Source organism: Oncorhynchus mykiss, chromosome 7 (genome assembly GCF_057628025.1).
Source record: "Oncorhynchus mykiss isolate SJ-2025 chromosome 7, ASM5762802v1, whole genome shotgun sequence".
In the NCBI taxonomy this organism is placed as follows: domain Eukaryota; kingdom Metazoa; phylum Chordata; class Actinopteri; order Salmoniformes; family Salmonidae; genus Oncorhynchus; species Oncorhynchus mykiss.
The window spans coordinates 58,388,396-58,405,129 of NC_143028.1; the positions used below are offsets into that span (position 1 = coordinate 58,388,396).

The 16,734-nt window shown below is 43.0% G+C and overlaps 1 protein-coding gene across 4 annotated transcripts; it reads right to left on the minus strand.

The window, feature by feature from the left end:
* Positions 1-120: 120 nt before the first annotated feature.
* On the minus strand, positions 121-15,254 carry LOC110528217 (cyclin-dependent kinase 4). 4 transcript variants are annotated; one of them, XM_036983810.2, is made up of 8 exons: positions 15,107-15,254; positions 12,822-13,046; positions 10,315-10,450; positions 4,329-4,496; positions 3,336-3,445; positions 1,269-1,319; positions 959-1,094; positions 121-669 (listed from the first exon to the last, which is right to left on the minus strand). In XM_036983810.2, exons 2-8 carry the CDS (start codon positions 13,037-13,039, stop codon positions 571-573), a joined length of 918 nt encoding a protein of 305 aa, XP_036839705.1. In that variant the 5' UTR covers positions 13,040-13,046; positions 15,107-15,254; the 3' UTR covers positions 121-570. The 4 variants fall into 4 exon arrangements, with proteins under 4 accessions (XP_036839705.1, XP_036839704.1, XP_090097619.1 ...); XM_036983809.2 differs by having other exon boundaries at positions 14,646-15,200; XM_090241493.1 differs by lacking the exon at positions 15,107-15,254 and adding an exon at positions 14,649-14,884.
* Positions 15,255-16,734: the final 1,480 nt, after the last annotated feature.

The window sequence follows — 16,734 nt, forward strand, 5'->3', positions numbered from 1 at the left end:
TCTCTGAATTTATAAATCTGAAGTCATTTCAGATTAAAGAAGCAAACAAGACATTAATTAACACACTTTGAATTAACCTAGAAATTGAAAAGGGATATAAAATGTACAGTTAAATGCCTGTTAGTTGATTGGAGCAGCTTTATTAGTCTTTGCAACACTGATACATTGGGATGCTTGGTACAGAAAAACACATTTGGCCTGTAAACCTGTTCAACAAATGCCACTTAGCTACTGTGTTCATGTGTGAATTTACAAAAATACATTAAGCTTTAATATTAATGACAGTTATTCCGTGTTGTGTGTATGGGTGCACATTTCACTTGGGGAATGAACGAGTCAATCCCTCTTCAGGTTCATATCCATATGGTCCTAAAACCCCACTTCTCACCTTACATTCTCCAGGTGGTCCACTGGGTGTGACTAGCTTGTGTAGTAAGAGTTTTTTTTTTTTTTTTTTTTTAAGGACCCACAACAGGAACCTGGCCTGAAATGCACTGAATGACAATTACACAAATGGAGTCAGGGTTACCATTCCTCATGGTACCGTCCTTCCATGTCATTAACTGCATTTCAATCATTTGTCACTTCCTCCTCATTCTCCTGGAAGTAAGGATGTTCTAGAGCATTCAGGGCAGAGATTCTTCTTAGAGGGTCAAAAGTTAGCATTTTCTGTGGGAAAAACAGAACACTTGAGTTTAAAAATGTGAATCAAGTAAGACAATTACAAGTAGGGTTTGTCCTATCTTGTATAGGCCATAACTTTATTTCGTTAATCATAGCTTTTACAAGCATTGGTCTGGATAATAAAATAATACTCTTTTGGCCAGGATTCACACTAACCCAAGTGGATGCTGGACCGGTTTATACAATTCTACCATTTTGCATTTCAATGCTACCAAAAAGTTTATTTTCAAACCGAATACCTTCCACAGCTGGTTAGAAAACCAAGAAGTCTCACCAGCAGCAACTCTGTCCCCTGTTTATTGATCTCTGGTGCGTAGTCGGTGATTGGGCCGGGGCTAATAGGACTGAAGTTGTGTCGTGAGAGGGTGACATCAGCAGGCCACTCCTCCTCAGGTGGCAGGCCAATCACACTGTGGAATGGCAGACAGGAAGGTTCAAGCCAGCCAGTCAGACAAGCATTGAATTGACAGAAGACTGATCCAAAGTGACAAGATGGTTACGTCCCAAATGGCACTTGTCAAAAGAAGTGCACTATATAGGGTGCCATTTGGGATACAAACAAAGAGATTCCAGCCCATACTCACTTGAATATCTTTCCCAGTTGGTCCACTTCAGAGTCTCCACAGAACAATGGTCTACATGAGAGAGTTTGGATTTGGGTTAAAGTGCTGTTGGCCAATTTCCCCAGCTGTGAAACGAGCAGTACCGTCTGTCTATTATATGCCCCCAAATGTCCCCATTTTATTGTACCGACCTATGGCCATGTCTGTGGGAGATTACAGTGGCCTGGCTGACCATTCTGTGTAGATTGGTGTGGCCTGGTCGTTAGTGTGGGACCATAATGATAAGAGAAGAATCCCTGAGTGCCACAGCAGTAGTCTGCTATACTGCCATTTGACTACATGGTGGCAGCATAATCACAGAAATGAGTGCTCGGTCACACTACAGCCAGAAACAAATTGGGTTTGTCTTGCTCCATATGTGACTCGTTCCAGGAAACTAGGCATATGTCGCTACTTCACAGGAGAGCCATTTGAACAAACATTTATTTTTTTAAATCAAAATGTGTTTTTTGGCAGAAATGCCTTCTGAAACACGTGAACTTTCATGTGCCTTAATAACAAATGTGTATGCCATCTGTAAATACGAATACAATTGTTAAATTACAAGCCTATCTGGTAAAGCCACAAAAAAAGTGAACAACCTTCTCACTAACCATGATTGGCTGGGATTATGAGTGGGCTGGACATGCCGAGAGGAGTTCAGATTGGTCTGCCATACAGAAGGTTTCTGTCTAATTGAGCTGATAAGTCTGTTGGTAATCCTGTCCTTCTACACATTTCTGCCATCATATGCTATCTGGGGGCCCCGGGGCATGTACCCTGGGTGCCTGTTTGATAATCTGGCCATGAGTGTTAACTTTGCCGTGTGGAATATTATCGATAAATCCAATGGGAATCATGTTAGAATGTCAGATTAAGGGCCTCCCGAGTGGCGAGGTGGTCAAAGGCACTGCATCGCAGCACTAGACCACCTTTATTCCACACACAGAGACGTGTACAAAGTTCTCCCCCCATTTGGCAAATCTGACCATAATTCTATCCTCTGGATTTCTGCTGTCAAGCAAAAACTAAACAGTGACTCGGTCAATAAGAAAGTGGTCAGATGAAGCAGATTCTAAACTACAGGACTGTTTTGCTAGCACAGACTGGAATATGTTCTGGAATTCTTCTGATGGATTTGAGGAGTACACCACAACAGTCACTGGCTTCATCAATAAGTGCATCTGACGTCATCCTCACAGTGACCCTAAATTCATACCCCAACCAGAAGCCATGGATTACAGGCAACATCCGCACTGAGCTAAAGGCTAGAGCTGCCGCTTTCAGTGAGCGGGACTCTAACCCGGAAGCCTATAAGAAATCACGCTATGACCTCCGACGAACAACAAAAAACAGGCAAAGCGCCAATACAGGACTAAGATCGAATCGTATTACACCGGCTCTAGTTCTCGTGCCCAAGAAAGCGAAGGTAACCTGCCTAAATGACTACCGACCCGTAGCACTCACGTCTGTAGCCATGAAGTGCTTTGAAAGACTGGTCATGCTCACATCAACACCATTATCTCAGAAACTCTAGACCCACTCCAATTTGTATACCGCCCCAACGGATCCACAGATGATGTAATCCCTATTGAACTCAACACTGCCCTTTCCCACCTGGACAAAAGGGCGGCAGGGGTGGTGGGTACCCTAGTGGTTAGAGCGTTGGGACAGTAACCGTACATTGACTCTGTATCGGTACCCTCTTTATATAGCCTCGCTTGTTATAATTAAACAGCAGCAGTAAAATGTTACTTGTATTTTCTATTTTTTACTTAACCAAGCATTGTTGGACATCCAGCCAATTTTATATAATTGGGACGCATTGGAGTCAACATGGGCCAGCATCCCTGTGGAACGCTTTCGACACGCTCCATGCTCTGACCAATTGAGGCTGTTCTGAGGTCAGGGGGGTGGGGGGGATGCAACTCAATATTGGGAAGGTGTTCTTAATGTTTTGAACACTCATTGTACATTACGAGTCTCAAAAGATAAATACAGGTATTTCCCAGTACATCAAATAAGCCTTCACAAGCCCTGACCACTCACTTGCGTCGGAACATCTCAGCAAAGATGCAGCCCGTGCTCCAGATGTCCACAGGTGTTGCGTAGGTGGACTGGAGCAGGACCTCAGGAGGCCTGTACCACAGAGTCACCACCTGAGAGTCATGGAGGAGAGAGTTGGTAGTATTATGAATGCATATTAATTTTAATGCATGAAAACTGAAATCTGCCATACCGAATTTATACCAGCATGTCACCTGTGCAATTAGACGCAAAAATAAAAAACACTCTAGATCACCTTTACTCCACACAGAGACACATACAAAGCCCTCCCACATCATCCATTTGGCAAATCTGACCAGAAGTCTATCCTCCTGATTCCTGCTTAAAAGCAAAAACTCAAACAGGAAGTACCTTTGACGAGCTCAATACGGAAGTGGTGCTATGAAACGGATGCTAAGCTACAGGACTGTTTCTCTAGCAAAGACTGGAATTTGTTCAGGGATTCATCCTGTTTGTCTATGCTGATTGCCTAGTCACTTTTACCCCTACCTACATGTACAGATTACCACAACTACCACCCCTGCACATTGAATCAGTACTTATACTCTTTGTATATAGCCTCGTAATTTTTTTGTGCTACTATATCCTTTTATTTTTTGCACACACAAAAATACTGTCTGCATTGTTGGGAAAGGGCTCATAAGTAAGCATTTCACCATAAAGTCTACCCTGTTGTATTCGGCACATGACAAATAATTTTTTTTCATTGAATATTTAAAACATACAATATACTTGCAGTGAAGCCGCTCAACAACTACATCACATTAGTGATGCAACCAGGGTCAACGTCCTGCTCAAGAGCACGTCGACAGATCTCCCACAAGGTCAAAAACGGGGACCTGAACCAGCGATCCCTCAACCCAAGCTCCCAAACGCCAGCCCTCCAAGACCCCCCCAAGTGTAAAGCATAAGTAAGCATTATGGTGAATGCACAGAGACCCCTTCAATGCTCAACCATAGTGTGTGTCTTCCTACCACAGGAGTGAGGGCCATGTGGTAGCTGTAGATCCTTGCCAGTCCAAAGTCGGCCAGCTTCACCTGACCACGGCTGGTGACCAGGATGTTCTCTGGCTTCAGGTCCCGGTGCACCACGCGGTTCGAGTGGAGGAATGCCAGGCCACACAGCAACTGACGCATCAGGTCCTAACACACACAGGGGGACACATTTAACCTGCGTACCATGCTCAACCCACTCAACAGTCTTCCATCACAACCAGCCAGGTAGAATGAGAGGGAAACCTATACTGACTGTACAGCTGGTCCTGTGTGTAAACAGGCCTGGATAGGGCTGTGGTGGTCATGAAATTCTGTCAGCCGGTGATTGTCAACTGCCGGTCTCACGGTAACTGACAGTTAAATAACAAACACATTTAGCAACTCCTAGCTTCCACGCATAGCGTACCAGCCATTGATGCAGACCTTTGGAACATATACATTTTAAAAAGTCTAATAAATCCATGTAATATAACCTACACTATCACAATAAATCCATTACATATTTTAGACGGGTCTAAAGAAACATGATATGAAGAAAATGTCATCTACTTCAGAAGAACAGAATAGCATACTCTGAGTTGTCCTTATGTTAGGCCCTGATCTGGCTATGCCATTTTTTTTTATTTAACTAGGCAAGCCAGTTAAGAACAAATTCTTATTTACAATGACGGCCTAAACCGGCCAAACCCTGAAGACGCTGGGCCAATTGTGCGCCACCCTATACTCCCAATCATGGAGTATAGGGTGAAACAGGTCCCTCTATATGCTTAATTTAAGTTATTTATGCAACTTTTGTTGGCTGCATGATGCGACTAATGTTCTGCTTTGTTTCCTGCACAGGCTGTGCACACTTCATCAGTCTCTCATTCACAATTTGAAAAGCACTTGACAATGCCTCGAATTTCCTGGCGGCATCCCCCTAGTGTGGCCGTAATGACCCCTAAAAAAATCCATGCTTTTTGCGACCAGTGGCTGTTGTGCCCTTGGGCTGAATATAATCATTTTTATTCCCTTCTCCCGGCTGAGTGTTTCGAAGCACCTCTCACTCAAAAAAATGGCTCTCTCAGATATCGCAATTCTAATTAGCCAATGCCCGTCACGTGATCGGGTTCTTCTCACAGGCATCTATCTCAGCTCCGAAGTAGGCAAGTGAAGACATACATCTGGGTTGCAAGTGCACGCTTCCTTCTTATCAAATTCTGAGATGTTAGAAGAACTGTCCACATTTCCCTTGTCGTCAGCCAACAAGACGAGTCGGCCTAACGAACAACAAAACCACTAGCCTATGTCAATCTACTAACCCCCATAGTACAAAAGTTGACCTATTCTATTCATCAGTGGATTAATGTGCTTAATTTTAAAAGTAGTTATTTGGCCACTTTAGTTGTCAAATCAAAATCAAATCAAATTGTGATACAGTTGTGATACAAACCTTATTAAAACATACAGGCCGATGGGCTAGGCTACATGAAGTGTGGGACTATGATTTGAAAAGGTCGCAAAAAAAGGCATGCCCCATTTTCTGCCTTACTGCACACAAGCTGGGCATCATTCACAAGTGATAGGCTAATATTGTCACTCAACAGACTATTGTTGATTAAATATTGTCTTTACAAATACTAAATAATATATGTGTGAAATTTGTTTTGATTTAGAATGGACCATTATCATGCACCTGTCTCGGAACAGGGGCCCAAAAAAAACAACATGTAATCTATACACTTAAATAGTGAATGGAGGACGCTTTTCCTGTGGTTAATTTTCATGCCAGCCAGGTAGGCTATACTCCTGTTGTAAAGCGAAGCAATGTGCTTAATATTAGGAAAGTTGAGAAATAAATATAGTAGGCCGAGCCTATAGAGAGCTGATGGGATCCTCCTAATTTTAATTAAGGCCATCAAAACTCGTTTCACACGCATTTCCATAGCCTATAGAAACGTTGCGCAATATGAGCTCATGGGCTCTCAAAGAGTTTGATTAGATTTTTGATTACATTGATGTCAGAGTGATTAGAGGGACAATAGAGCCTGGTAGCAAGGGTTAGGCTACCAAGCCTTGCCTAATGACCATCAGCAGCATTAGAGCTTGGAGAAGCCTAGTTAACGTGACTAAACGGTCACGTGGAATTTGACTGCGGTCATGACTCGTGACTGTCGGTAAAATGGTCACTGTAACAGCCCTAGGCCTGGTTCCATTTCAGTCCCTGGCCCCTAGACCTTACCGCTTCGTTAGCAATGTGGCAGAAGTTCTACTTCAACTATTGGAGGTATAGTACTGCTATCCAAACGCTTCTGATTACCAAACAATGCAGGTGTGTGGAGCCAAAGAGCAGGGACAGTCTTGGTCAACTGACAACAGCCAAAGTAGGTGGAAGATCATGCAAGTGTATAGTGTTGGGTGGACTACCTCTTTAACATGGTTTACATGCAGACGACACCATTCTGTATACTACTGGCCCTTCCTTGGACACTGTGCTATCTAACCTCCAAACGAGCTTCAATGCCATACAACACTCCTTCCGTGGCCTCCAACTGCTCTTAAACGATAGTAAAACCAAATGCATGCTTTTCAACCGTTCACTGCCTGCACCCGCACGCCCGACTAGCATCACCACCCTGGATGGTTCCAACCTAGAATATGTGGACATCTATAAGTACCTAGGTGTCTGGCTAATCAAATCTAGAGTCGGCTTTCTATTCCGCAACAAAGCCTCCTTCACTCACGCCGCCAAACTTACCCTAGTAAAACTGACTATCCTACCGATCCTCGACTTCGGCGATGTCATCTGCAAAATAGCTTCCAATACTCTACTCAGCAAACTGGATGCAGTTTATCACAGTGCCATCCGTTTTGTTACTAAAGCACCTTATACCACCCACCACTGCGACCTGTATGCTCTAGTCGGCTGATCCTCGGTACATATTCGTCGCCAGACCCACTGGCTCCAGGTCATCTACAAGTCCATGCTAGGTAAAGCTCCGCCTTATCTCAGTTCACTGGTCACGATTGCAACACCCACCCGTAGCACGTGCTCCAGCAGGTGTATCTCACTGATCATCCCTAAAGCCAACACCTCATTTGGCCGCAATTCCTTCCAGTTCTCTGCGGCCTGTGACTGGAACGAATTGCAAAAATCGCTGAAGTTGGAGACTTTTATCTCCCTCACCAACTTTAAACATCTGCTATCTGAGCAGCTAACCGATCGCTGCAGCAGTACATAGTCCATCTGTAAATAGCCCACCCAATCTACCTACCTCATCCCCATACTTTTTTTATTGATTTACTTTTCTGCTCTTTTGCACACCAGTATCTCTACCTGCACATGACCATCTGATAATTTATCACTCCGGTGTTAATCTGCTAAATTGTAATTATTCGCCTACCTCCTCATGCCTTTTGCACACAATGTACAGTGCCTTGCGAAAGTATTCGGCCCCCTTGAACTTTGCGACCTTTTGCCACATTTCAGGCTTCAAACATAAAGATATAAAACTGTATTTTTTTGTGAAGAATCAACAACAAGTGGGACACAATCATGAAGTGGAATGACATTTATTGGATATTTCAAACTTTTTTAACAAATCAAAAACTGAAAAATTGGGCGTGCAAAATTATTCAGCCCCTTTACTTTCAGTGCAGCAAACTCTCTCCAGAAGTTCAGTGAGGATCTCTGAATGATCCAATGTTGACCTAAATGACTAATGATGATAAATACAATCCACCTGTGTGTAATCAAGTCTCCGTATAAATGCACCTGCACTGTGATAGTCTCAGAGGTCCGTTAAAGCGCAGAGAGCATCATGAAGAACAAGGAACACACCAGGCAGGTCCGAGATACTGTTCTGAAGAAGTTTAAAGCCGGATTTGGATACAAAAAGATTTCCCAAGCTTTAAACATCCCAAGGAGCACTGTGCAAGCGATAATATTGAAATGGAAGGAGTATCAGACCACTGCAAATATACCAAGACCTGGCCGTCCCTCTAAACTTTCAGCTCATACAAGGAGAAGACTGATCAGAGATGCAGCCAAGAGGCCCATGATCACTCTGGATGAACTGCAGAGATCTACAGCTGAGGTGGGAGACTCTGTCCATAGGACAACATATATTGCACAAATCTGGCCTTTATGGAAGAGTGGCAAGAAGAAAGCCATTTCTTAAAGATATCCATAAAAAGTGTTGTTTAAAGTTTGCCACAAGCCACCTGGGAGACACACCAAACATGTGGAAGAAGGTGCTCTGGTCAGATGAAACCAAAATTGAACTTTTTGGCAACAATGCAAAACGTTATGTTTGGCGTAAAAGCAACACAGCTGAACACACCATCCCCACTGTCAAACATGGTGGTGGCAGCATCATGGTTTGGGCCTGCTTTTCTTCAGCAGGGACAGGGAAGATGGTTAAAATTGATGGGAAGATGGATGGAGCCAAATACAGGACCATTCTGGAAGAAAACCTGATGGAGTCTGCAAAAGACCTGAGCCTGGGACAGAGATTTGTCTTCCAACAAGACAATGATCCAAAACATAAAGCAAAATATACAATGGAATGGTTCAAAAATAAACATATCCAGGTGTTAGAATGGCCAAGTCAAAGTCCAGACCTGAATCCAATCGAGAATCTGTGGAAAGAACTGAAAACTGCTGTTCAAATGCTCTCCATCCAACCTCACTGAGCTCGAGCTGTTTTGCAAGGAGGAATGGGAAAAAAATGCAGTCTCTCAATGTGCAAAACTGATAGACATACCCCAAGCGACTTACAGCTGTAATCGCAGCAAAAGGTGGCGCTACAAAGTATTAACTTAAGGGGGCTGAATAATTTTGCACGCCCAATTTTTCAGTTTTTGATTTGTTAAAAAAGTTTGAAATATCCAATAAATGTCGTTCCACTTTATGATTGTGTCCCACTTGTTGTTGATTCTTCACATAAAAATACAGTTTTATATCTTTATGTTTGAAGCCTGAAATGTGGCAAAAGGTCGCAAAGTTCAAGGGGGCCGAATACTTTCGCAAGGCACTGTATAAACATTGGCAGTACAATGGCCTTACTGAAAAGCTCAGTGACTTTCAACTTGGCGTCATCATAGAATGCCACCTTTCCAACAAGTCAGTTCGTCAAATTTCTGCCCAGGTCAACTGTAAGTGCTGTTATTGTAAAGTGGAAACGTTTAGGAGCAACAACGGCTCAGCCGCAAAGTGGAAGGCCACACAAGCTCACCGAACGGGACCGGTGAGTGATTAAGTGCGTAGCGCGTAAAAAAAACATATCCTTGGTTGCAACACTTCCTACCGAGTTCCAATCCAAACTGCCTCTGGAAGCAACGTCAGTACAATAAATGTTAGTCTAGAGCTGCATGAAATGGGTTTCCATGGCCAAGCAGCCGCACACAAGTCTAACATCACCATGCGCAATGCCAAGCGTTGGCTGGACTGGTGTAAAGCTCGCCGCCATTGGACTCTGGAGCAGTTGAAACGCATTCTCTGGAGTGATGAATCACGCTTAACCATCTGGCAGTCCGACGGACGAATCTGGGTTTGGCGGATGCCAGGAGAACGCTACCTGCCCGAATGCATAGAGCCAAATGTAAAGTTTGTTGGAGGAGGAATAATGTTCTGGGGCTGTTTTTCATGGGTCGGGCCCCTTAGTTCCAGTAAAGGTAAATCTTAACGCTACAGCATACAATGACATTCTAGACGATTCTGTGCTTCCAACTTTCTAGTTTGGGGAAGGCCCTTTCCTTTTGGTCATGTAGTGTATTTATTAACATGGTTTACGGGGACCTAATAGGTTATATTTAACATGGTTTACGGGGACCTAATAGGTTATATTTAACATGGTTTACGGGGACCTAATAGGTTATATTTAACATGGTTTACGGGGACCTAATAGGTTATATTTAACATGGTTTACGGGGACCTAATAGGTTATATTTTACATGGCTAACGGGGAACTGGGGGGCTTCTTACTTGGATGCGGCTGGGAGGCAGTCCTGGGGCGGGGGCCTTCTCTAGGTAGGTCTTAAGGTCCTGGTCCACGTGCTCAAACACCAGGGTGACTTTAGTCTCCTGATCCGTCCTCAGGGTAGCACACACGTCCATGAGCCTGACGTACACACAAACACAGAACACACACGCCCATGAGCCTGATGTACACACAAACACAGAACACACACGCCCATGAGCCTGATGTACACACAAACACAGAACACACACGCCCATGAGCCTGATGTACACACAAACACAGAACACACACGCCCATGAGCCTGATGTACACACAAACACAGAACACACACGCCCATGAGCCTGATGTACACACAAACACAGAACACACACGCCCATGAGCCTGATGTACACACAAACACAGAACACACACGCCCATGAGCCTGATGTACACACAAACACAGAACACACACGCCCATGAGCCTGATGTACACACAAACACAGAACACACACGCCCATGAGCCTGAAGTACACACAAACACAGAACACACACGCCCATGAGCCTGATGTACACACAAACACAGAATACACACGCCCATGAGCCTGACGTACACACAAACACAGAACACACACACCCATGAGCCTGACGTACACACAAACACAGAACACACACGCCCATGAGCCTGACGTACACATACAGAGTGTGTGAGTGATATGCACACATCCCTAACTTTCACACTAGTGCTGGGCCATCCACAACCCTAGATAGAGAGCAAGCCCATTGTGTGTGCTGCTCTCAAGGGATTTAATTTAACCTGCACTACAGTTCAGGTAACATTTCAGCTGCCATGCCTTCTCAGAGATTAGTCATTATTGTGGTGCAGGTTAAAATCCAATCACCTGACAGCAGCACACATACCATGTGTGGGATCGCTCTTAATACACAGTCAAACAGACAAGTTTATGGTAATTCATCATTATCTGAATGAGAGGCATGCCATGGTGAGTCCGTCGCTAGCTAATAACCTTTATAGAACCTACTTATCAAAACATACCAGTCAGTCTTTAAGCATTACCCAGTTCTGTGGCTATGTGGGCGGAGGGTTGTAGAGATACAGGTGATCAGGTCAAAACTGAAGTCTCAGGCTACAAGTCACAACAAAACCAACACCGACTGTGTGATTGAGAGCGTTTGTGACTGTGTTAATGTGTTTGTGCATGTTTATGCAGCTCAAAGGCGCTATTGGTAGAGAGGAACAATTTACGTGTATGGGTGTGTTGATTACTTTATGGCATTCATTCCTTTTTTAAAGTACTTTTTTTTCTTTCCCTTTTTCATGATATCCAATTTGTAGTTACAGTATTGTCCCATGGCTGCAACTCCCGTACAGACTCTGGAGAGGCAAAGGTTGAGAGCCATGCGTCCTCCGGAAAATGACCCTGCCAAGCAACACTGCTTCTTGACACACTGCTCGCTTAACCCAGAAGCCAGTTGCACCAATGTGTCGGAGGAAACACCGTAACGCTTGCAACCGTGTCAGCGTGCATACGCCCGGCCCCCCACGAGTCGCTGGAGCGTGATGGGACAAGGACATCCTGGCCGGTCATACAAGCAAACCACACAGTCCAAATGTGCACTTCACATTTCCATATCTGAAAACTCATGTAATTTACAGCATCAACATTTATGATCGCTTTACAGTATCAACAATTCCAAGAATGACTTGTCATACCCTGGGTCGTTCTGACATTAATTAACCTGTTTGTCGTATTGTGAAGAAAATTTGCCTCGGGAACCCACACTTGAATGCACTCATGACTCCATTCCATACGCACCAAATTACAATTTGTTTGTCTGGAGTGCCTTGTGAAACACTATGATCGTATTTTATTACTTAGCTAGTCATTTTGGCAAGAAGTTTTCAAATGATGCCCAGCTGACCCAGATTGCAAATTATAATAAAACGATTTTGGATTGCGTAAACAGTAATTGTGTGATGGTGGGGATGCAGGACTGTGTTCCAAACAAATATTGTGCTTGCCTCAGTTCCTTCATGGCAGAGCTAGGAGAGCTAAAAAAAAACACCTTATAGTTGAAGGCTCTTTCCTTGAGTCATAAAAGTGCATTGAAATGACTTAGGAACTGTGCACAGTTTGGAGAGGTGTGGCCACTTGGAGACACCAGTTAGACCTTTTTTCCCTCAAACCCTTGAATTGTTCTTTCTTATGTTGCACCTACCCCAAAATGTACATGAATCTACTGGCATTTGAAAGCAAGAGTATGTAACCAGTATGTGTGTTTATCGGTCATCAAAGGCCTAGGTGTAGGTGTGTTGGTTTTCAGACCTCGAAAGAAGTCTCTTTACATTCCAAATGGGGTTGAGGCTTATACCGAGATCTACATACAAGTTGCATGGAACGTGAACTCATCTGAAAACTAGACCCCTTTCCTGGCCTGAAAACATTTGACAATCTTTGATTTTGGTGTGAACTATCACTTTAAATAAAGGTTCAATGAATGAATGTGTTCTAACTTGACCACGTTGGGATGGTCAAACTGCTCCAGTCTCTTCAGCAGGGCCACCTCTCTGACTGTGGAGATAGGGAGGCCATCTTGGTCCGTCTGGACGCGAACGCTCTTCAGAGCTACAAACTGGCCGCTCTCCAGGTCCCGAGCTTTGTACACCGTCCCGTATGCACCGCCTCCGATCTCTGCCACCGGCTCGTACTGGACCTCACTGCCCTGGGCCATGGCCTGGCTGGCAGACAGAAAGAGAAAAATAGGTACGGTGTGACTACAATGTCCTTCTACAGTAAGACACTGTCCCCTCCCTGCCACGTGCTTTCCAAAATAGAGGTCCACCTGTCTTAGGTCCAGCTCATTACCCCTCCAACAACCTTTCACCTTCTAGAGCACTGGACCTCATTAGCTGGGGTAACCTCTGCATTCCAGAGTGGAAGAAGCTGTCAGAAAGATTGTGTATGTGTTAGTGATGCGCGGGTTGACTCATAACTCATGGACAGTTTAGGGTCACTACTGTGTGGCTGAAGGGCGGGTGGGTGGTGAGTTGTATAAAGAGAAACAATACCTTAAACCCACAAATGTATAATTCTTGTGCAATTCATATAGGCTACATTGAAGTTTTTCTGTCATTATTTTAGGCTATCTGGTATTAGTGCATAAGCCTAAACGTTATGGCTTAATTGTAAACACACCAAATTGCCTACACCAAATAATGCTTTTGGGAACGGGCAGAAAAAGTTAATATAATTCCACAGAGGCAAAAAGGTCATTTTCGAAGTTTAACTCAATGAGACAAAAGCTGCAAAAGGAGAGTTGAAAATAAAGAAAAGGGAGAGCCAGAAAAGTAATGTTTGGAAAATATTTGGTGAAGTGGTTAAAGAGGATGATAGCAGTGCTGGCTGGCTATGTTATGTTTGATGATTGTGAGGCGCTATACAAATTCGACAGTCACAAGACGGGACTTGAAATAGGCCTATGGCATGTCAAAGGAACTGTAGCCTACTGTTTAGATGGGTTAAATGGAAACTGAAATCTAAAACACTATTTCAATAGAGATTCACCATATATAATGTCTAGGCTTAATCTGGGTCTGGGAAACCAGTCCTTAATGTTTTTACCAAATTGCCATCCTTAGCTACTCCTAGAGCCAGCAAGTATACAATGGGTAGTCTCCTGGTTGACAACCAGGCCAGGAAGGGACATATAACAAATTGGTATTTTTTCTATATTTAAAATGGTTCAAACAATGGTACATCAAATACATCTGAAATATTTCCTAATTCCTAATATTCTACCCAAGAAAACAAAAGGTTGGACAACTTTCATTGTTAATTTACCTATGTCCATATACAATGGTAATAACCATCATGTAATATGTAGTTGTCCTAGTATTTTATCACCAGAATAAACTTCTAAGCAAGCAAAATTAGGTAACGCTAGCAAAATATTGGACAGAACTTGTGGCATAAGGCAGGAAAACGAAAGCCCCCGCCCCCCCCGAAACGTGTGATTCCTCCATAACTCTTTTTTTGTTAATTAAATCAGTAAACACAGAATCGATATGCCACAATAACTCTAAAACGCAGTTTAAGACGTGCCAAAAAATATTTAATCATGGTTCCACACTTCTCTTTGGCATGGCAAACATTTGTAGAGGCAATAGGAAATCCATGCACCAAGTTGTGCAGAACTTGTGTGGTCAGGCCTATGATCTGACACTAGTGCCCCCAAACTAGCAGAAATACATTGCAACTAGCGACATCTGGTTTTTAAACATATTTACAAGATGATGTGAACAGTGTTTTAACTAAATTGGATCTAATAAGCTACTTACCACGTTTCTTGATGTTTTCGTTAACGTTAACTGGCTATACTGCTACATTTAGTGCATGAACGAAAACATGTTTTTCACTTGGTTCTTTAGTATCAAACTACATTCGAGATAGGTCGCACATAGATTTCACACTAAACTTGCGGATGTCTTCGATCAAATCCTTCGATTTAACTTCGGCCTTACTTCACTTTTCTTAAAACAGGCAAATCACTTGGTAGTGGAGGCGCTTCCTGTCGCCTTACAAGGCGGAGCCAAACATCTATTTACCCCCCCCAAAATAATCATGACAGCTTTAACATATAACTTAGCCACCCACTAAGTAGTTCTGTTGTATGATACATCTGCCAATTAGCCTACATGTTCAAATGTTTATAAACGTTATGAGTGAGTGAATCTTTAATAAATAATTAATTCTATGACATGCTAATTATTGAACTTTTTTTTCTCATGTAAAACATTACCTGGTTTATTTCCTTTATAGACAATTTACACTAGAAACATTGAAGAAGAGTTTGTGACTCAGGTCTGCTCCGGCGCGCGCAGAGCTCCGCGAGTGATGAATGAGGACCGCGCACCAAACCCCTCCCAGCTCTTCATCGCGCTGCTATTGGCGGATAACTGCTGTTGCTAGGCTCATCTACTACTCTGGTTTGCTGTGAGAGCCCAAACCCCCATGCATTCCAAAGGAAGTATTCAGAATGAGTTATTCAACTGAAATGATTCTGTATATTCATTTGGTTAGTGCTCTCCGTGATCTTGGGATGTCCATACCCTAACCCTATCTGTTTATTTTATTTTATTTGGATAACCATTAGCTTTTGCAGAAGCATCCGCTACTCTTCCTAGGGTCCACAAAAAAACACAAAACATGACAAGACAGTCATTTAAATGTAAAATACGATATACAAACAATACAACAACAAAAAAGAATACAAACAATACAACAACAACAAAAAATACAAACAATACAACAACAAAAATGATGTGTGTGTTAGACTGTGTGTGCCTGTGTTTGTGTATCCTGCCGTTCCATGAGGTGTTATTTAATCCGTTTTTAAAGGTAATTTTGCTGTTTGCTTGAGTAATTGGAGATGGAAGGGAGTTCCATGCAATTATGGCTCTGTATAATACTGTGCGTTGCCGTGAATTTGTTTGGACTTGGGGACTGTGAAGAGAGACCCCTGGTGGCATGTCTTGTGGGGTATGTATGGGTGTCTGAGTTGAATGTTATTTGATTATGCAGACAATCTGGAATTGTCATCACAATAATATTTCTAATAAAAACTAGAAGAGAAGCAGTTAATCTCTCGTCGACCTGACTGGTATGCATGTTGTTGATTTCAGTTCTGTATGTGCAGTTAAGGGCAAGGCATGCTGCTCTGTTTTGAGCCAGCTGCAGCTTTGGTAGGTCTTTCTTTGCTGCACTTGACCATATTACAGGGCAGTAATCAAGATGGGAGAAGACCAGAGCCGGAACAACTAGTACAGGTGATTTCTGTCGAAATCACAGAACATATTTTTATAACAGACATACCCCTCTCCATCTTCACAACAACTGTGTCAATATAACTTGCCCATGATAATTGATCATCCAATGTTATACCTAGGAGTTTATCTTCCTCAACTTGCTCAATGGTCACACACTTTATTCACAGCTCCAGTTGAGGTTTAGGTCTTAGAGAATGTTTTGAACCAAATACAATGCTTTTAGTTTTAGATCTGTACATAAGACCAGTTTATTACCATTCTTATACTGATTGTAACCAGTAGTGGAAAAAAACTCAATTTTTTTTAAATACTTTTGATACCTAAGTACATTTTAGCAACTATACCTAGACAAGATCCCACAAAGCACAAAGGGGAAATGGCTGCCTAAATATGATCCCCAATCAGAGACAACGATAAACAGCTGCCTCTGATTGGGAACCATACCAGGCCAACATAGAAATATAATCACCTAGATGACCCACCCTAATCACACCCCGACCTAACCAACATAGAGAATAAAAAACTCTCTATGGTCAGGGCGTGACATTCCAACTGGTTTGAAATTGGGAATGTCCTCAAATTGTTCAGAGAACATTAAGAA